Here is a 22,187-nt window from a genome sequence, read left to right as displayed (position 1 = left end):
CTACTTGTCATTGTTATTTACAATTTACACGTGACTTGTATTACTAATTCTATGGATGTTGGCATGGATCATACTGCTGGTATAAGAATTCACAGGGTTTATGTTTCTGTTTTGTAAATGTCTTCGAAATCAACACTGCCTATGAAATCACTGAATAATATAAACATGATGAGGACAGGATTCACACTGATAGCAGTACGTCTGATAAACATCTCCTCTAAAAATATTTTGTGTCATATGTTGTGTATATTCATCTGGACTCAGTATGTTTACATGCACAGTTCGAGCAACGGCGAGTTTATGTGTAGTCCGACTTTGCAAAAAATGGACTGGTACGATTCCGGTCGAACTTCAGCGTCATTTTTTTAAAATGAATGAAAAATGAAATCAAACTTTTCAAGTGCATGTAAACATACTGACTGTCTGATCATTCCTACGAAACACCAATTAGGATTGGCACATCAAGTGAATTCTCCTTTCGTTTGCTAGCAGACTCTGAAGCTTGATACCTGACTTGCCAATGCAATTATGATTCAGCACAAAGGAAGCTTGGCAACACTCAGTAAGGGATTTATCTCTTCCTCACTTCCTTTTATACATTTTCTACTTCATTAGTTGCAGCTGAAGCCAGATTCGAGAGGATCGTGCTTTGATGTGTGAAAGGTCAAAGGAGAAGTGAAGTTGTGCAGGGACAGAGGTGAGATTTGTCATACAAATGTGAAGGCAGAAGATGCAACTTTGGGGATGCAATTTCATAAAAATGACCACATTTACCTGTGCAGTCCACATACCGATCAACAACAAAAGGCAACTGCTCACGACAGTTCAAGAGGTCAAAAACATAGCCTGCACACTCTGCGTGAGACCCACATTAGGATAAGTGCTTGGGAACCAGTGCGTCACATCAAATGTTCCCTAACATCTGGTGGCGAATCATACCATTACAAGACCCTACTTATGAAAGCTCTCACTTTTCTAGAATGATCTCCTCATATTTGGGTGGAGGATCGCTGTAGGGGGCAGTAGTCTCATCACTGCTGCTTTCTAAGTGGCCAGTGACTTCCTCATACGATGGTGGTGGGGTCGCCCCAGACAAATGTGAAGCTACAGACAAAGACGGATCTTGTACATACAAGGAGCGATTGTTCTGAGAGTGATTAGTGTGATGATGGGCGTCTTGGGTCGTGACAGAAGCTCCGCCCCTCTCCACACCGCTGACCACCACGCTAGGCCTATCATTGGCATGAGAGTCTAAATGCGAGGGTGGGTCGCGGTGCACCAGGATGCGCGGAAGGCTGCGGGCATTGCGGTTGGCCAGATAGCGGTTCTGGGTGTAGGCAGGACGCCGACGCGTGGCCTTCTGCAGTTGACAACGCCAGATGAGGAAGAGTGCAATGATGATGAGAAGGGCCATGCCCAGTAGAGGCACCACCATGTACACAGTGTCCGGGCGCTCTGAACGTGAATCAGCATTGCTGTTCACTGTAAAGATGCTGCGGTTCTTCCAGAACTCCATCTAAGAATGAAGGGGTAAATTAGCAATGATTTTGGTAAAAATGTTGCAAGCATGTCAATATCAAAATCATACATACAGTAATACATTGGTACAACATTCCAAAATATATTAAATTGTTAAAGGGATAGTTCACCCAAAAATGAAAATTCTCTCATCATTTACTCACCCTCAGGCCATCCCAGAAGTGGATGACTTTCTTACTTATGCTGAACACAAACAAAGATTTTTAGAAGAATATTTCAGCTCTGTAGGTCCATACAGTGCAAGTAAATGGTGGACTTTGAAGCTCCAAAAAGCACATAAGTCAGCATTAAAGTAATCCATTCGATTCCAGTGGTTAAATCCATGTCTTCAGAAGCAATATGATAGGTGTGGGTGAGAAACAGATCAATATTTATGTCTTTTTTTACTATAAATCTACTTTTAAACAGCCCTCCTATGCACGTTCACGAGAGTTCTTCTGTTTTTTGCTGATTCGCATACTTCATGCACATCGCCACCTACTTGGCTGTTGCGCAAATATAATTTATTTATTTTCCTTTGTTTTCTCCCTCCCTTTTTCCTTCTCCTTCTTGCCAGTAGGTGGCGATATGCACAACAAATCACTAAAAAACAAAAGGAGAAATCTGTCCTCTTGTGAATGCACATAGGAGAGCTGGTGAAAGTGTAGATTTATAGTAAAACAGCACTTAAATATTGATCTGTTTCTCACCCACACCAATCATATCACTACAGAAGATTTGGATTTAACCACTGGAGTCTGGATATGGATTACTTTTATGTTGGCTATATGTGCTTTTTGAAGCTTTAAAGTTCTGGCCATCATTCACTTGCACTGAATGGACCTACAGAGCTGAGATATAAAAAAAATATTAAAAAATGTGTTCTGCATAAGAAGGAAAGTCATACATGTCTGGTATGAGAGTGAGTAAATGATGAGAGAATTTTCATTTTTGGGTGAACTGTCCCTTCAAACTGTCCCCACTAACAAAAAAATGCAACAATTAAATGCCCAATGAAATAAACGCCTATTGAAAACATAATGCTAACCTAAAATATTACAAAATTAGATTCTTTGTTTGTCTCACTGAGCTTTTGACAATCGGCATAAAATCTGGTCCTTAAAATCTGGTCTAGCTTATTTTTGCAATGAGCCATCAAATAAAGGCCAACGTATACTTCGATTGTCCACGTTGCTGATAGGAATGCGCACAGTATGTGTGATGCAAATTTCATCATCAGCACAGTCTACGTGGACTGTCCATTTTTTGTGTGCAAAATGATTCAGATGGTCAGTGAAACGAGTGGGTGGTTCGTGGGCATGTTGTCTCAGGCTGAGACTCCTAAAAATGGAAGCAGGATTTACCGTTCGCTCCTTGTTTTCAAACACTTCATTGGCCTCCTCAAAGCTGCAGCTCTCCTCAGCACACTCCCTCTCAATGTTGCCCTGTCGCAACTCCTCCAGAAAGCCATTAGCCCGTGGAAAACGTTTGAGGAGAGAGTTTGCTACCTTCCCATCTAGGAACGCTGAGAGACGGAAATACATCTTGAATTATGACCGGGGGGGGGGGGATAATAGCAAAATGGCTTACAAATGGTTCCTGAGTGAGTATGTTTGTTTGCCAGTTTATGACAATGCAACAGGTCTGTCAAATGCATAAAAAAGAAGATGCCATGGCAATGAAATATGTGACTGGCCTGGCCAGTCTGTTATGTACTGTTATTTCAGTGCATAAATCAGTTCAAGAAGGGCTACAGAAACCCAAAAACTATCACATGAGGGTTTTTGTCATTTAACAAAGGGTGTCACAAACTACTGCACTATTTTTAGACCAGACAGAACTCTGTCTCTGAATGAAACATTAAACCTTTTCATTGCTGAAATACACTAAAACTACATTTTGATTCTTTAATAAATGACAAACAAACGTACTTTGTGCAATGGGGCTTTTTCATGACAATAGAGGTCACTTAGAGATAAAAAGCCATTAAAAATAACTTTTGAAATTGGTAAATATACAGTAGATAACAAGGTCCCTACCTGCTGCCATGCTACCACTAGAGAACTCAGTCTGAGGTTTTTTGACCTGGAGGGAAGAAAAGATACATTACAATTTTAAATTATTTTAAATCTTAAGAAGTCTTCTTATCTGCATATATTTATTAATTATGTCTCAGCCATCATTTTACGTGATCTGTGGTTCATTACACAGACAAGACAACAAACAACAATTTTCAGTATTAAAGGGATAGTAGGGCTGGGTGATATGACAGTATTACCAAAACGCAATACAAACACAAATTCAATAAGAACACACATTTGGCAGCATTATTTTGGGAACATAAGGGGATTTATTAGGCTTTATTATTATGGTTATTATTGTCTTTACATTTATAATTGTCTTTAGTTCTTAATCTGTAGGCTATTAGTAATTTTCCATCTGTTGTATTGACAGATGCTTGTGTGATGGAGCCGTTGGAGACGGTAAATGTTTGGATTTGGGGAGGTTATACTTCGTTATATTATTGCTTTTTTTTTTCGTTTAGTTTAAAGTGCAATTTGAATTTAGAAATGACTTTTGTTTATGTTTTTCGTGTTCCAATAAATGAATTACATTTTTAAAGCAAAATCAATAAAGCAAAAATATTCACCGACCCTCGGCAGGGGGTTGACGATGTAATCAGATATCGCAATATTTTTTAAGGCAATTATCGCTAAAATATTTTTTACATATCGCCCAGCCCTAAGGGATAGTTCACCCAGAATTTAAATTTTCTCATTTATTCACCCTCAGGCCATTCCAGATGTGTATGACTTACTTTCTTTTGCTAAACACAAACAAATTTTTTTTGAAGAATATTTCAGCTCTGTTGGTCCATACAATGCAAGTGAATGGTGATCAAAACTTTGAAGCTCTAAAAAGCAAATAAAAGCAGCATAAAAGTAATCCATAAAACTTCAGTGGATTAATCCATGTCTTCTGAAGCGGTGAGAACAGACCAAACAGTCTCCTTGGCGACTATGATTTCAATCTTGATTACACTTCCTAGTGACTGAAGCATGCGCAAAGCGCTTGATGGCATTATAGGAAGCGTAATCGAACTTTAAATCATGATCGCCAAGGTAACTGCTGATGTCAAGGTTTATAGTGAAAAGGACTTAAATATTGATCCGTTTCTCACTCACACCTATCATATCACTTCTGAAGACATATATTAAACCACTGGAGTCTTATGGAGTTTATGTGCTTTTTGGAGCTCCAAAGTTTTAGTCACCATTCACTTGCATTGTATGGATCTACAGAGCTGAGATAAAAAAAAAAAAAATTAAAAATCTTCTAAAAATCGTTGTTTGTGTTCTACAGAAGAAAGAAAGTCATACACATCTGGGAAGACATGAGGATGAGTAAATGATGAGAGAATTTTCATTTTGAGGTTAACTATTCCTTTAATACCAGGCCAATGCCTTGTACACACATTTAAAATATAATTAGAAGATTAACAAGCTTTTATCAGTATGCCAAAACCACAGAATATTCATAACTGATTTCTGCAAGCAGATATCTACCTTTATAAATCTATATAAGCCATTATCACACTCGTAAGATATGCTGATAGGGGAGGGAGGTGGTTCCCATAGTAACGGAGCGGCGAGATAGAGAGGTTCGCGAGCTAAATTTATATCGCTCGTGCTCACTCTTTACGAGCGAATTATTTCAGTTCATTGGTTACTACCATTGCTTTCCACAACAGACAAAAATGTCCTCGCAACAGAATTCCACGTTTAATAATGTCTTAAAAACCACATCAAATAAAAAGATAGCATGATGACAAGAAAAAGAATAAGACATCGAAAACATTAAAGCATCGGTTATTGACGTATCAGTGTGCGACTGAAAGTGTGCTAATTGGTATTTAAAATACTGGCAAAACAATTTACAGTAATAACTATTTCTAAAGCCATATAGCTTCCTTAAAAGCAAATAAAATATTAATCAGACACACGTTCAGTCTGAGCAGCTGACTACAGTCCTTTGAGAGGCTCTATATGTGATTAAAGATGTACATTTATTAAACACAGCGATTTCTATGTTATAGACACTTAAGTTTTTTTATTTTTTTTTTATTTATTTTGGTTGGTTGTCATAGAACAACATAACATTATGTGTACATTTGAAACTTATGAGGAGACACAAATGAAAAACGAAGCCTACCTTCCAGACTGTTGCAATTGCTCGTCCATTCCATCCTTGTTTCCAACAAGGGAGGGAGCACCCACATGAGTCACAGATACAGATTGATTGACATGTCGATAGACCAATAGGAGCCACGGATTCCCCTCGATTGTCCAATGGAATTCTACTGATGATGTCGGACACGCAAAGTCATGCTACTTGGGGAATGGGGAAAAATAAACTCGATGGGTAGTGTAGTCTAAGAGTGCACGCGTATGCAGTTCTCCGAGGTTGTTTTAAGGAACAGTTACGCATTTATGCTTAGCCATTATTATTTTACTTTCATCGGTATGGATGTGGAGGAAACTCACAAGGTGACATCTTAATTAGAGGAAGAGTGTGATATGGGCATAGAGTTAGGGGTCCCTCGCGATGCCACGCCTTGTGTTAAAAAACAGCATTTCCCACAATGCTGATCCTCTCCCATTAACATTCTCTTCGCTCGAATAAAAAATAATAATACAATGAAGTGTGATATACCTCAAAAGGTTAAAAAGTAAATAGTACTGATTTGTAAATCGAACAACCAAATAAGGTTGTAGCATTCTAAATGTTTCAAATGTTGGATGACACTGTAAACTTTTCAATGTCCTCCTATAAGGAACTGTTTTTTTTTTTTTTTATCTTATCGTCTGTTAGAAGTAGTAAAACTATCAAGGCAGGTATTTTTGACTGTTGACTTTACAGGAAGTGTAAAATTCTTCAAAATCAGATATTGTTAGGAGGGCACTGCCATTGTCCTTTATCAGATCTACTTTGTTTGAACCCTGGACAAACAGCAGACCCCCTTTTAGGCAAAAGATAGGGTCAGAGAACATCAAAGAACATGAGTAAGTAAAAAAAAAAAAGTGACCTATCTGAGGCACACATCCCAAACCTTAACACGAGACAGTGATGTTTGAACACATTTAAATATATTTTATTTTAAATCAAAATACAAAAGTAGAAAAATATGGCATAAATACATATATACATACAATTTATGTACATACATCATAAGTTAGAGATGAATAATAGAATACAAATAGAATGTTATGTACAAAAGAAGATAGGGACCCTGAGATAGCTCCGAAACAACATTTCCCAATGTGGGATTGCATTTTTTGCTGTTTCCAACAGGAATTACTTTTATGCAAGTCTTATCGGTTCTGTTCTGGGGAACATTTTCCAACATTGCATTAGTGTGATTGATGTTTCTGGCATAAAACAATCAGTTTCAGTAAAATCGCCCTGGTTGTGCTTTGCGTGCTAAAGAGGAAGACATGTCCACGCACTGAATTATTGATGGAGTGACTTTTCTAATAGAGCTTGATGTGGTATTATCCAGTGTCGATGTTGGATTTATAAGCTTCCCCAGTTTAAAGTCACAGAATCGTATGGGCGAATTTGAACTCTCAGTTGTAACTGGTGAAATGACGGTTGAGTTTAAGACATTCCTCAGTGTCGCTGTCATCATCTTCATCACAGCTGTCCTCCTCTTCCTCACTGTCTGACTCATCATAGAAGTTAATGGTGGCCTGCACAGGGAAGTTTCGGAGCAGAGCTTCGCCATCACTGAAGAGGTAGTCAAAGGATTTTGATCTGGGCCAATACAGCCTAAAATAAAAAGCAAGACCGTTATTACAGTGTTACTACAAAACTAACACAGACAAGCTTATGATATCATTTTTCTTTAGATTCAATTCATGAATACAAACTACACACAGATATATTGGAAATGGATTTATCGGCACAATAAAATAAGCCTTATTTAGAAAGGATTAGTGTTTAGGATAAAAATGTAATCGTGTTACAAAACAAGACTGTTGCTCAACCAAAATGAAAAGTGCACTGACCTGACAGGGTGTTGGAAAGACTGTGTTTTGCCATCTGTTGCAGTGTTACTGGGTTCTGCTGGCCTGGCGTAGGGCTGTAAAGAGTGAGAAAAGACGTGTAAGACCACATATAAAAAACACAAACCATCAAACAATGCTTCCTGTCCAGTGTTTATGAGGTGATATCACTGCCAACTTCGTGGGTGTATAACACCCTAGGCAGGATGCAAAAGCTGTGGCATGGAGGGTGTCAGGCTAAAGCATTTGTGGGAAAATGACTGCAACTGCCTCTCCAAACCTAGAGGTGTCTACTTAAATCTTGGCAGGCAAGCGTTTGCTCTCTGGGAGCTGTTTTCCCCTACACCTCGTCTCTGGGCACAGGCTCGGCGTTCACACCCAGACAGCAGTGCCATATGGCAAAGTGTCTCTGTGCTAGACTTGCTCTCAGCTTCACTTTGCTTTTGCGTCACTGTGTGGCTCAGTGTCAATGAAACAGCTTGACGATTACACCTTCTGGTGGCCTAATGTTCACCACATGCCTGTCTGTTACGTTAAAGCTACCTGCTGCTCACGTTAAATATCTGTATGAGTCACTACAATTAGAATTTACATGCTGAAAATGGTTAAATCAGCTTTTGGAGTCCAGTAAATGACACTTTGAGGTTGATAGTGATCCATATGTTATCTGAGCTTAATAACATACCAATACAGATGGAGATTCTATTGTGATATTAAATAAATGTTTGCACTGGTGAAAAAACGTACACAAGCCAGCTTGGTTCTCCGGCATTCAGTTTGTGCATCCTTTCTGGCTACCAGCCACGGTCTCCACAGAGAAGCTGGGCTGCGGAAAAGATACAAGAAACATGGTCAGTGTCAATCAAACGACTGTAATATGTCAAATGTGCATATCACATGAGTAAAACGCTGTTTTAGCAAAGTCAGTCTGTAAATGTTGCAAAACTGACTTAAAAAAAGAGAAATATGAATAATAAAAATAAGACAATGATAAGGATCCTAATAGTTAAAATTTGTATTAATAATAATAATTATATTATTATTATTGTTATTATTATTATTATTATTATTATTTACAGTTTAATAATTACTTCGTTTTACTTGAGAATTACTTTACTTGAGATCGTTATTATTATGTAAGGAAGTTAATAATGTTTTAGGTAATACACACCTGCTGTTGGACTGCTGGATCTCAGTGTTCATGGTATTGGAAAGAGGCGCGGCAAAACACACCGAATTCATCTTTGTTTTCGCGAGGTGAAAGTCCCAAATATTCCTGTTTAGGAAGAGCTTCGAGCGATGGTGTCTGGGTGTCGTTGTCCTCCGCAGGTTAGTGAATGAATGGAGGAGAGTTGCTCTCGGGGTTTATATATGAAGCACTGCAGCTGCAGGGGCGGAGGCAGGATGATGGTGCCAAATGACTCGTATTTTTTTTTTTTTTTTTTTTGTTTAGGAGGGGGTTTGGGGAGACCATGGTGCTGTTTGCCAAATGATTGGGGTATTGGCTGCTATGGACATTTTGGTGTGAAGGCTTCTCCAGTTGTATAAACAGTGCGCCCCATCGCGAGGGTGAGAAATCTGGTACCCTGAGGTTATTGCAACAACACGGAGGGGCAAACTTGCACACCATCTGTGAGAAAGACGACGGGGGACGACACAGGAGTGAGGCCATATATAATATTGTTAGTTATTAGGTGTCTAGGCTACATTAAAGAACTCTGCAGTCCCTCAACAATACAGTCGAAAGAATCCGAAATTAGTTTAAGAACAATGTTTTGCTGCATTTGTTTTTGAAGTTCTGAAACTGTTACAGTCTTTTACAGCACATTTAAATGGTCTTGTTTCTGGAAACAAGCCTCCTAATGGGAAGCATTCGAAATATTTAATCATTAATTTGAATTGGTTAACGTCTTTTGCTAGCGCCAGCTCAATTTTAGCTTGTATAAAACTTTATGAGCGTCCAAATGCAAATCTTTTTGGTATTTAACGAGGATATCTACATAAATGTTGATTATAGTGATCCTTTTCGCTGTCTATCAATCCTTTTAGTGATTGGCCACAACAACTGATCTGAAAACAGCTCTTAACCCCTTCACTTGCCGGAGTCGCCACAAGCCGAACAACTCAAACCGATCCCCTGTCAGTGCGAGCGCCTCTCGCGCTGTTTGTCTTAAAGCACGCGTTCGCACTTCAGCCCGTTAAGAAGGGTGCAAAATATCTCACTGAGCGAAATTAACGAGGTCCTAATGGGGTCTTGATGGACTTCGTCGCCCCATTTGGAGGAGCACATTTGCGAGACTGCGTCACTCCGACCTCCTACAGGGCCAGCAAACTGACCAGGGTAAGGCAAAAGGCACAAATGGACAGCGTAGATAGCAATGTGCTATTCCTTAACACAGTTGAGATAACAGATAATGCGATGAATAAATTAAGTTGGAAACTGTGGTGTTTTCGTTCGCTTTACTAATCTAATTAGTAAAAGTGCTGAAGTGACGTGCATTCCTGCAAATAGTAAAACGTTTGAATTTGCTAAGAAGTTACTCAAAGCCATAATGACATGCCAGACAATTTATCAGTCAAATGGGTGGACACACCTACTCATTCAATATTATTACTGTTTCCCCCATTTTACAATAGTAAAGTCATCAAAACTCTGAAATAACGCAATTGGAATTATAGGAATCATGCACAGATGAAAAATGTGAAATAAATCAAAACTTATAAATCTTATATTTGAGCTTCTTCAAAGTCACCCTTTATTTAGATTGAGAACTACTTCATCACGTTGTTTTTAAAACAGTTTGAAGAAGTTTTCATGAATGCAGGTTCACTATCCGATACAACTCATCTATTAAAAAAAATGTTTATGGCATTTTAGTAATGGCATTTTAATTTTGTAAAGAAATGCCGTGGCACAAATTAAAATGTAGAGTTTTAAAATAAAACCCCTAATTTAAGCATAGGCCTTTAGATGTTAAGATCAATAGAAACACATTTAGTGTTTCCAAGTGTGCCCAGATAGATAGATAGATGATAGAACAGAAAGAGTGATAGATAGATAGATAGATAGAAAGAAAGAAAGAACAGAACAGAAAGAGTGATTGATAGATAGATAGACAGAAAGAACAGAAAGAGTGATAGATAGATAGATAGAAAGAAAGAAAGAAAGAACAGAACAGAAAGAGTGATTGATAGATAGATAGACAGAAAGAACAGAAAGAGTGATAGATAGATAGAAAGAAAGAAAGAACAGAACAGAAAGAGTGATTGATAGATAGATAGACAGAAAGAACAGAAAGAGTGATAGATAGATAGATAGAAAGAAAGAAAGAAAGAACAGAACAGAAAGAGTGATTGATAGATAGATAGACAGAAAGAACAGAAAGAGTGATAGATAGATAGATAGAAAGAACAGAGAGTGATAGATAGATATGTAGATAGAAAGAACAGAAAGAGTGATAGATAGAAAGAACAGAAAGAGTGATAGATAGAAAGAACAGAAAGTGATAGATAGATAGAAAGAACAGAAAGAGTGATAGATAGAACAGAAATAGTGAGAGATAGATAGATAGATAGATAGATAGATAGATTGAACAGAAATAGTGACAGAGATAGATAGATAGAACAGAAAGAGTGATTGATAGATAGATAGATAGATAGATAGAAAGAACAGAAATAGTGACAGACAGATAGATAGATAGATAGAACAGAAGAGTGATTGATAGATAGATAGATAGATAGATAGATAGAAAGAACAGAGGTAGTGACAGATAGATAGATAGATAGAACAGAAAGAGTGATAGATAGATAGAAAGAACAGAAAGTGATAGATAGATAGATAGAACAGAAAGAGTGATAGATAGATAGAAAGAACAGAAATAGTGACAGATAGATAGAAAGAACAGAAAGAGTGATAGATTGATAGATAGATAGATAGATAGATAGATAGAAAGGACAGAAAGAGTGATAGATAGATAGATAGATAGATAGATAGATAGATAGATAGATAGAAAGAACAGAAAGAGTGATAGATAGATAGAGAGATAGATAGATAGATAGAAAGGACAGAAAGAGTGATAGATAGATAGATAGAACAGAAAGAGTGATAGATAGATAGATAGATAGATAGATAGATAGATAGATGGAAAGAACAGAAAGAGTGATAGATAGATAGATAGATAGATAGATAGATAGATATTTGAAGGCCTACCTTCAAACTCAGTGCCTCTTTGCTTGAAATCATGGTAAAATCAAAATAAATCAGCCAAGACCTCATAAAAAAAATTGTGGACCTCCACATATCTGTTTCATCCTTGGGAGCAATTTCCAAATGCCTGAAGGTACCACGTTCATCTGTACAAATAATAGTACGCAGGTATAAACACCATGGGACGACGCAGCCATCATACCGCTCAGGAAGGAGACGCATTCTGTCTCCTAGAGATGAACGTAGTTTAATGCGAAAAATGCAAATCACTCCCAGAAAAACAGCAAAGGATCTTGTGAAGGTGCTGGAGAAAACAGGTAGACAAGTATCTATATCCACAGTAAAACAAGTCCTATATCATTATAACCTGAAAGGCTGTTCAGCGAGGAAGAAGCCACTGCTCCAAAACTGCCATAAAAAAGCCAGACTACAGTTTGCAAGTGCACATGGGGACAAAGATTTTACTTTTTGGAGAAATTTCCTCTGGTCTGATGAAACAAATATTGAACTGTTTGGCCATAATGACCATCGTTATGTTTGGAGGAAAATGGTGAGGCTTGCAAGCCGAAGAACACCATCTCAAACGTGAAGCATGGGGGTGGCAGCATCATGTTGTGGGGGTGCTTTGCTGCAGGAGGGACTGGTGCACTTCACAAAATAGATGGCATCATGAGGAAGGAAAATTAGGTGGATATATTGAAGCAACATCTCAAGACATCAGCCAGGAAGTTAAAACTCGGTCGCAAATGGGTCTTCCAAATGGATAATGACCCCAAGCATACCTCCAAAGTTGTGGCAAAATGGCTAAAGGACAACAAAGTCAAGGTATTGGAGTGGCCATCACAAAGCCCTGACCTCAATCCGATAGCAAATTTGTGGGCAGAACTGAAAAAGTATGTGTGAGCAAGGAGGCCTACAAATCTGACTCAGTTACACCAGTTCTGTCTGGAGGACTGGGCCAAAATTCCAGCAACTTATTGTGAGAAGCTTGTGGAAGGCTACTCAAAACATTTGACCCAAGTTAAACAATTTAAGGCAATGCTACCAAATACTAACAAAGTGTATGTAAACTTCTTACCCACTGGGAATGTGATGAAAGAAATAAAAGCTGAAATAAATCATTCTCTCTACTATTATTCTGTCATTTTACATTCTTAAAATAAAGTAGTGATCCTAACTGACATAAGACAGGGAAAGTTTTCTGCGATTAAATGTCAAGAATTGTGAAAAACTGAGTTTAAATGTATTTGGCTAAGGTGTATGTAAACTTCTGACTTCAACTGTAGATAGGTAGATAGATAGATAGATAGATAGATAGTGCACTAATTATGGATAGGTTTTGAGGGGAGAGAGAGTGGCAATAAGAGGTATGTTGTTTATTCTGTTCATTTGTGAGTGTTCTAGTGTATGGGGGTCTGTCTAGTCCCAGTCTGTTTTAACATTTGCTGATCTCAGAGCCTTGGAAACCCCCTGCCACTAACGGCTCTTAAAAAATCTTCTCCCCCATGGTCAGGAATGTCAGTAATCACCAGCCCACTGCTCCCCATGCCTGACGAATGTGTTTTCTTTAAAGCAAGTCAACACAAATCTTTAATTAAAAATAACATGAAATGGATTAGTCAGAGCACTCAATGTATATCAAATCAACAGAAGAATTCAGCAAAAGTGACCATTTGCGATTCATTATTTTATCATACAGCACATTACTGCCTAAAAGAAATAATTGCTTTGTTTTTGTAATTAACTGCTGCACTAGAGCCAATCTGAGTTCTTAATCTGTTTCTCAACATTTTTTCTTTCTTTCTTTCCTCCTTTCTTTCTCTTTGAATAATGAATGCTATGCCTTCATGTTCATATATAAATCTGTCACAAAATGTTGACATCTATTAGTCAAAGTCAGTTAGTCAATTTGATTGATTGGCTTGATTATATGTTTTTAACATATTTTAACAATGCAGTTGTCAGCCCATAACCTTTCCCTCAAGCCAAGATTGACTTAATCATTTAAAATACAGCACTGGTAAATTCCAAAATATTCTGTAATGGAGTATTCGAGAGGAAATTCCAAGACTTGTTGAAATGTTCACCATTCAACCGTCAAAATCAGATTTGCTGTTTAAAGGAATGTTCCGGGTTCAGTACAAGTTTGAATGAAGTAATGTTGATTTCCACATAAAAATATTTTTGACTTTTCCCTTAAAAGTTGTAGTTACAGTAATGGAAGTGAATAGGTTTGGTCCAGACCACATTGTTCCAAACGTATGTCCACAAAACATAAACATTGTGCGTGTCAGCATGATTTTACTGTGGTAAAATGCTTACTAACCTTATCTGTGTAAAGTTTAAGTCCAATATTACAACTTTTTTTGCCATGATGACTCAATGTTGGTAAACACTGTAAGCAATTTTTCTAATTTTACTCAAACTAAAATTATGTAGATCATAAAAATATGTACCTTGTTTAATAATAATACGTTAATAGGTAATGTTTATGTGTTGTGGCATTTAAACAGTGTTTCAAAGGTATACATATTTTAATGTTTATGGATTGGCCCCATTCACTTCCATTGTAAGTGCCTTACTGTTTTACTTTTTAGTTTTAAACAAACCAGGTATGAATCAAAATACTTTTGTGATAATCAACATTATGATACAAATGCTGTCGACTGAGCATAATTTGTATAGAACCCAGAACATTCTTTTAAAAATAAAACACTGTTGTCATAAAATGTGGGAATAATGAAGAAACTAAAAATGTAAACTTATGACAATTTTGAACAAATTACTTTATACTGTGTCATATGTTATCATCATATTACATTCTATCATTTTAAAAGCAAATTTAATTTCTCTTTATGTACAAAGTGATTTAAATACACTGAATTCTCTTTTTTAATATTTCAGGTGCCCATTGAATCCCATAAATTAATTACTTGTGAGTTCATCTGGTTGCTTATTTGCTAGGCTATGTGATCAATAATGATTGTTAGCCTTTGACAAACAAAGGCTAAAACCTTATTTTTAAATGAACCTTTTTTACTTTGAACTATTAATGGCATATAAGTTTGTCTGCATTAGAGCAAATCAGGGAGATGGCTGGCACATATTCCTGCTGGAGCAATGTGAGGTTGATTGCTTTTTTTAAAGACAGCAGACCCTCACAAGTAACAACATTCCTCTAACTGCCTCTCTCTGATTTTAAACTAGTCAAGAGGCAAGATTAGCCCTCTGTTGTCTTATCACAAAAGAATCTTTACCTTCGATTGTGATGTTTTTAGAGCAAATATAACTCTGGACTATAACTTCAACAATAGCTTAACTATTTTTCTCAAGCTTTATTACCACTTGTCTCTCGACCCCTGGCAAATTAATAAGAGCAATTTCCAAACCTAATGATGCATGTCTGCTGTCTAGTAAAGTGTAAAGATGTAATTCAGAGTGAATGTTTGCAAACAAATGTTACTAGCATGTTTGTGAATAAGATTAGGAAACCCACCCAATTGATTAATGTCCTTTCACACTTTTGAACATATTTAAGTGGACATGCATTGTAAAACTGGGAAGCTGCAATTGTTACCTTAAGGAGCTATTTCTACTTGATCTAACCATTAAAATTAGATTTGTTCGTGTGACCTAATGTATTTAGGTTGATTCAGTGATGTTAAATTGCATTTTTTACATTTTTATTGAATCAAACAGCTAATTTAGATGTTATGACATGAAGCAGATCTTTAGGTTAACAATATTTTCAGTGTGCTTGAATACACCTAAAGGCACATTTCACAAGTTAAACAGGTAAACAGATGTGTCTTGAGGTTTGACTCAAAGATCATCTTCCCAGAAAACTAATAGATGAAGACTAAAATAGAGTAAAAATATTAGAAATAGAGTGGAGTTGGGGTGACAAAGGGATGCCTGAAGAATTGGCACCTGAGTAATGTAAGCAGCAGATTATATACCCTTGTGATTGACAGATAAAATGGGCATGCTCTTTACAAATCTTCGTTTAGTGTAACTTACCGATAGTGGTTAAGATCTGGGCCTACGAACAATTAACTTAACCCCTATGGTTGCTCCAGGGGTGTTGTCACTCTAATCACTTTGAATAAAAGGGCCTGATAAATGAAGAATAAATGAATAATAAACACTGACTTACAGTTTATCAGAAAATCAATCCTTGTTTAAGTTATAATTGATCTAAATCAAAATATCAGTGCTTGTGATGTCCTAAAGCCAGAGAGTGTACACCCAAAAGGGGGCGCTCCTTCTGCTCAAAAAGAATGACTGATTCTGTTCAAATCTTTTGTGATTTAAGATAACATTTGAAATTAGGAACTCTATAATTCACATTTTAGTCATTGCAAAGACAAATTTCATGTGCTGTTATACATACCCCATTCTTTTTATGCAGGTAAAGTGAAATTATTGTTTAAGACGGCTGGTGTTGCAATCACAGAAAATTGTAACTTGCAAATATTCAAATTGAAGATGATTAATCAATCTGCATGTAATCATTCTTATTGTATGCCTTCGGAATATAGAGTCATATGGACTCTTTTTATTTTATTTTTGTCATTTTGGAGCTTAATAGCCCTTAGTCACTACATGCTTTTGTGGTACTGAAAGGAGTGGCGTCAACGCTGCTAAATCTCTCCTTTTGTATTCCAAGAAAGAAGTTGATATGGGTTTGAAATGACAAGAGGGTTCATGCATATTTTTTTAAGAAATTAGAGGATGTAGATTATTGATGATTATATTACATACAGTATGTGACAGGTCTCCATGAGAAAATTACATGTTTACATTGATGACTGACCTCTGCTAAGGGTAAGAGTGTCTAGTGATACTCCAGTGATCCCGTCATTCTCACTTCTAAAAAAGCCTCGCACCTCTGCTCCCATTTGAGGAGGTGCGTGTGTATGGCACCAGCCATCACACCTCAATGGGCACACATCTCTCACCCTTTCCAATGCTCCTCTCTACACACAGCACATGTACCAGGACCTGCATCACTGTTCCCACATCAGCACCTACACAACACTGACCCTGCTTCAACCCTGAGCAAAATAAAGATAAGAATCGAGAAAAACATAAACAGTATATAAACAGGAGAAAGGGACTGAAGAATGCTGGATCAAAATATAAGCATAAATTCAAACTGAAATTCATTAAAATATTTCCTGTTTGGCCAAGTCTCAAAGTTATTACTATTTCCCAGAGGGAGAAATTTTGTTTGTTCACCCACCCCTTTAGCTCCTTTTGAAATAAAAGTCCTTTCTGAAATCACACCCATTTGCATTTACCAAGAATATTAGTTTGTAAAACTAGGGTTTTTAGTGAATAAGTGAGTGTATAGGTCAGTGGTTCTCAACATTTTTGACTCAAAGGCACCCCATTGCCCATGACAAAATTTGAAGGCCCCAGTCCCCCAAAAACTAGGAGTTTATATGTTGTTTTTCAATGAAAATATTTAGAGGCATTATGTCAGGTTTGCCATCATTGGTTAATTAAACTCTCCAGACCCACAGGCAGGTCCGTGAGGAGGTGCTATATGGAAAGCCGTTTTAACACTTAAAACACTGCCCCTGGATGCATAAATTAGGCATATGTGGTATCATTTGAAAGCTTAGAATCTCAACTCTTCAGAGAACCCCATCACTTTTGCATTTAGCTACATTCAATAACAAATTAAAGTCTGAAAACATTTGTGTCGCAAATTGGCCCCACCTAGAGGTTATGTTGTAGAAAGTCCTTCACATAGCACTTAAATAGACAAGTCATATATCAAATGAAAGCTCTTATTCTCAGGACGGTGACTGTACAGTTTATTTTGTTGCTATAATCAACCGTTTGAATTATTTTCAAAAAATATCACAAATTTATATGTTATTTTGGTTAGGCATAAAATGCAAACGTCTCTTTTCTGTGCTGAACACTGATCTGTAAACCCCAAATAGCATCAAACTTTTTGTAATTAAATGTTTTTATTAAATCTTACAATAATAAAGAAAAGCAAAAACATATATATATATATATATATATACATATACAAACAACATTTAAACCCCACAACCACCCCTCCCAATCCCCAACCCTGCCCCCAAACAAACATCCCTCTGGACACACATGAGTAGATTTACAGAAAAAAAAGAGCAAACAAACAATTTATATATATATATATATATAATAAACATACTCAACCAAAACTACACTACTCTCTCCATGCCCCACCCCGAGAGCCCTCCAAAAACTAATAAATAATAAATAAATAATTGCCCCATTTCCAGACAAACAAACATAAGTTACCCTGTCTTCCCAATGACACCTCTTCAAAAGCCGCCACCCTCCTCATCTCTGCGCACCACTCCAGAAATGGGGGCGCACCAGTTGACCTCCAACCCCTCAAAATAATCTGCCTGACGATCATCACACAGGACAGAAGACAATTCTCTATATGACTATTCCCCACATCGATGACCGCCCCATCGCCCAAAACACAAAGTCTGGGGCAAAATGAAACCATGTCTCCATCCTCCGATTGGCATCGCCAGCAGGTGGGTGCCTTTAAGACCAAGCCTATACAATCTAGAGGGGGTCCAATAAAATCTATGTAAAATATTGAATTGCATAAGGCGCACCCTTGCATCTCTAGATGCAGACTTGACATTTTTAAGAATCCTAGCCCACACTCCCTCCTCCAATACCAAGTTGAAATCTTTCTCCCATAATCTCTTGATAGAAGTTAAAGCTCCATCCCCCAGACTCTGAATTAGCAGGGAGTAATACACTGATGCCTCTTGACAGCCTCAAACTTTATATCAAATCTTACCGTAGGTTGTTAGCTTTAAAATGAGTTAAATAAATTACTTGTTTACTTGTTTGTTAGCTTGCTTGGATGAATAATCCAATGTTGTGTAGAAAAAAATGTGAACAAAATATTAAGTCTGGTAGTAAAAGTATGAGAAACAAATCATCAGCAAAATAGATTCCCATCTATAGAAGATTAAATGTTACACATAATTGTAAAGCTGGCATTCTCTGCTTTTCAGTGACACCTAGATTGGGCTTATAGACTCAGCAGCCAAAATATTCAACAAAACAACGTGGAAGATCTCAGCACTTCAAAAAAAGACTTGTTGTCTATGGGTGAGGGCTAAAATGCATTAGAGAACCACCTACATTTCAGATCAGTATAATGTGATGGAAGAATTCTTTTTTCTAGTACTTGCTGCCATCCAGTGGAATAAAATAAGACTTTTTGCTTGAAAACAGAGGACACAGAACTGAAATGGCATGCTTTTAAACTTTAGACATAATTTTTTTTTATTTATTTAAAAAAAAAAAGAATATATATATATATATATATATATATATATATATATATATATATAATGTTTATAAACAAAGTTATGTTTAACATTAAAATGTATTAACAATTGCAATAAAATACATGGGGATTATCTGTAAAATGAGACCATTTTTATTGAATTAGTTGACTAAATGTGTGAACAGGGAGCTTTTAAATTTGAGTGTGAAAAATTTCAGGCGGCAGCCCAAAAATCCTGCAGAATATAAGAGGTTAAATGCATAACCAAACTTCACTGATGTCAAAACTGACTTGATGCATTTAAGTGTGCCATGTTTGACATTTATAATCATGATTGCATTTATATGACTTCTATAACTGTGAAAAGGTTAACAGACCAGGATTACACTAAGCAACGACCGTCCAGTGACCCTGTTCACTGATGCGCTCCTCACACCTCTGCTCTTATCTGAGGAGGTGTTGGGGTGACACCAGCCTTCACACTGCAGATCACCACCATTCTACTCACTTTCTGTTCAGTACACACATGCCCAGGTCAAGACACACAGCCAGAGCCACCATTCCCACATCAGCACCTACACACACCTTTGACCTGGACGCTGACCTCCAATGTGCCCTTAAAATTGTACATCAAAATGTTTTGTTCTGTGTACAAAAGCTTTCAAAGGTGATCGCTGACCAGAATAAATGGAGCATATCTCATTTCTCAATACTTTATTGATTGTGTAACCTAAATTCCAGCACCCTTTGTTTTGAAAATTTTTTCTTTTACCAACAGCCAAGAAAGCCAGTATTTTGGCCAGCGTTTGAGATCAAAGAGACTTTAAAGGACCAAATCAATCAAGTTTCAGAATTACGTTGTTAGGGTGCTGATACCAAATGGTCAGAAGGGGCACATGCCTAGATAAGGAAAGAATTAGTGATGATTAATTAGTGCTTAGCAAAAGACCTTGGTGTATTTTATTGATACGGCTGGGTCATTTAATGAATGCACTCATACACTCGTTCATGCACTTGTCCTCTACATAGATTTCATTGTATTCCCATTCCTGCCACTGAATCTTGATGACTGATGGTTGTTTGTGCTTTTTAAAGAAATGTTCTGGGTATAATACAAGTTACACTCAATCAGTAGCATTTGTGGTATAATGTTGATTAACACAAAAAAAAATGTTTTTTTTTTTTTTTCAAAAAATAAACAATAGATAATAAGACGTTTATAATGGAATTGAATATGGCCAGTCCATAAACGTTAAAATACACACTGTTTCAAAAGTGTAGCCACAAGATGTAAACATTTTATGTGTTAACATGATTTTAGAGTGATATAATTGCTTACAGGCATTATATCATCAGGGCAACGGAGTTGTAATATTGGATATAACTTCACACAAATAAGATTAGTATGCAATTTTATCCCTCTAAAATCAAGTTCACGCACATAATGTTTACGTCTTGTGGCTACACTTTTGAAACCGCTTGCATTTTAATGTTTATAGACTGGCCCCATTCACTTCCATTGTTTTTTTGTAATAAACATGTGATGAGTCAAAATTCTTTTTCACAGTAATCAACATTATTCCACAAATGTTGTGGATTGAGCTTAACTTGTATCAAACCCGGAATGTTTCTTTAAATACAACTAGATTTCTACATTTTCAGAAGAAAATGCAAGTTGTGCTTGCCCATGCAAAACCTGTCACCACAATACTAGGGCGTTGTCAAGTGCATTGCTATGCATGTGTATGGTGTTCTCAGTGGTTGCCACGGTGATTGCTTGGCTGACTGGTTGGTGGTTGTTTACTGTACCAGGTCAAAAGAGCCCACCCCCTAGTCTATATGATATTCTGGTTCCTAGATATGGATCGGGTCCCTCCTTCAATGTAAGACTATGGGATTTATTTTCATCATCTGCCAGACAAAAATCACAAGTCTGATTTAGAAAGCTAGTTAAAAATCTCTCCTCAGCAAACCACATTATTTAAGGTATCAAGCATGAGCAATAATAATAGTGATGCTTGCCTTAGCAAACTCTACTAATAAGCACCAGAGGTTATGATGGGGTCAGTGTGTGTCAGTTTAGAGATTGGAAGTGTGCAGGTGCTGTTGTGTGGACCTGGTACATGAACCGTATGTACATTGGTGGGACTTTGGAGGGAGTAGAACAGCAGAGAGGGTGAGAGAAGTGTGTCTGTGTAGGTGTGAGAGCTGGTGACATTCACACATCTCCGTAAACGAGACCAGCAGAGTGAGACCTAGAGAGATAGCTTGGGAACAACAGGGTGATGGAATGAGACACTGAGAGAAACTGGGAACTTTGGCTATAGTATATGTTATGGTTTGGTGTCTGCAGGTTAAAATGATGATTCACCTACAGCATGCTGAGCCTCAAGAGACCATTTTACATTCCCATTATGCCTTCCTGTGCAACTTAGATTAGATACAGAATTCATGTGTGTACAGTAGAATTCAGATTTACTGTTAAAGGAATATTCCGGGTTCAAATCAAGTTAAGCTCATTCAACAGTATTTGTGGCATAAAATTGATTACCACAAAAATTAATTTTGACTTGCCTCTACTTTCTTTAAAAAAAAAAAAAAAAAAAAAAAAAAAGAAAAAATCTGGGTAACAGTGAGGCATTTACAATGGAAGTGAATGGGAGGCAAATTGTTGAACATTAAAATACTCAGTTTCAAAAGTTTAGCCACAAGACATAAAAAACATGCACGTTAACATGATTTTAGTGTTATAAAGTCACTTACTAACCTTTTCTGTGTAAAGTTATAGGCAATTTCACAACTTTGTTGCTATGACTATGTAATGTCACCAAACCCTAAACCCCTAAAGTGACTGTAAAAATTACAATTTAAACAATTTTACAGCTCAAACAATACATAAGTTTTAACAGAAGAATTAATGTAAGTGCTTTTATAAAATTATAAGCTTCACATTTCTCCCTTTAAATCCACCACAAATTGGCCCCATTCACTTCTATTATAAGTACCTCACTGTAACAACGATTTTTGCTTTTTTTTAAAGAAAAGGAGGAACGAGTTAAAAATGTATTTT

General features: G+C 37.0%; 2 protein-coding genes across 2 annotated transcripts; both read right to left on the bottom strand.

Moving 5' to 3' along the window:
- Positions 1-961: 961 nt before the first annotated feature.
- Positions 962-5,780, bottom strand: LOC127431067 (transmembrane gamma-carboxyglutamic acid protein 3-like). Its single transcript, XM_051681303.1, has 4 exons — positions 5,731-5,780; positions 3,558-3,603; positions 2,883-3,043; positions 962-1,516 (listed from the first exon to the last, which is right to left on the bottom strand). Exons 2-4 carry the CDS (start codon positions 3,565-3,567, stop codon positions 968-970), a joined length of 720 nt encoding a protein of 239 aa, XP_051537263.1. The 5' UTR covers positions 3,568-3,603; positions 5,731-5,780; the 3' UTR covers positions 962-967.
- Positions 5,781-6,708: 928 nt separating this feature from the next.
- ripply1 (ripply transcriptional repressor 1) lies at positions 6,709-8,916 on the bottom strand. Its single transcript, XM_051681095.1, has 4 exons — positions 8,755-8,916; positions 8,331-8,409; positions 7,587-7,660; positions 6,709-7,347 (listed from the first exon to the last, which is right to left on the bottom strand). The coding sequence occupies exons 1-4, from the start codon at positions 8,823-8,825 to the stop codon at positions 7,146-7,148; spliced, it is 426 nt and encodes a 141-aa protein (XP_051537055.1). The 5' UTR covers positions 8,826-8,916; the 3' UTR covers positions 6,709-7,145.
- Between the last annotated feature and the right edge of the window lie 13,271 nt (positions 8,917-22,187).

Source organism: Myxocyprinus asiaticus, chromosome 40, assembly GCF_019703515.2.
Source record: "Myxocyprinus asiaticus isolate MX2 ecotype Aquarium Trade chromosome 40, UBuf_Myxa_2, whole genome shotgun sequence".
NCBI lineage: Eukaryota > Metazoa > Chordata > Actinopteri > Cypriniformes > Catostomidae > Myxocyprinus > Myxocyprinus asiaticus.
The sequence above is the reverse complement of the archived record's forward strand: the minus strand, read 5'-3'. Positions and strand labels throughout refer to the sequence as shown.

Excerpts from the sequence above, each read along its gene's own strand:
- LOC127431067 (XM_051681303.1), bottom strand. Across the intron at positions 1,517-2,882 it reads TTGAAAACAAGGAGCGAACG|ATGGAGTTCTGGAAGAACCG; the intron begins GTAAATCCTGCT and ends CTTCATTCTTAG.
- ripply1 (XM_051681095.1), bottom strand. The coding sequence starts at position 8,825 with ATGAATTCGGTGTGTTTTGCCGCGCCTCTTTCCAATACCATGAACACT. Across the intron at positions 8,410-8,754 it reads ATCCAGCAGTCCAACAGCAG|CCCAGCTTCTCTGTGGAGAC; the intron begins GTGTGTATTACC and ends TCTTTTCCGCAG. Across the intron at positions 7,661-8,330 it reads GGAGAACCAAGCTGGCTTGT|CCCTACGCCAGGCCAGCAGA; the intron begins GTACGTTTTTTC and ends CACTCTTTACAG.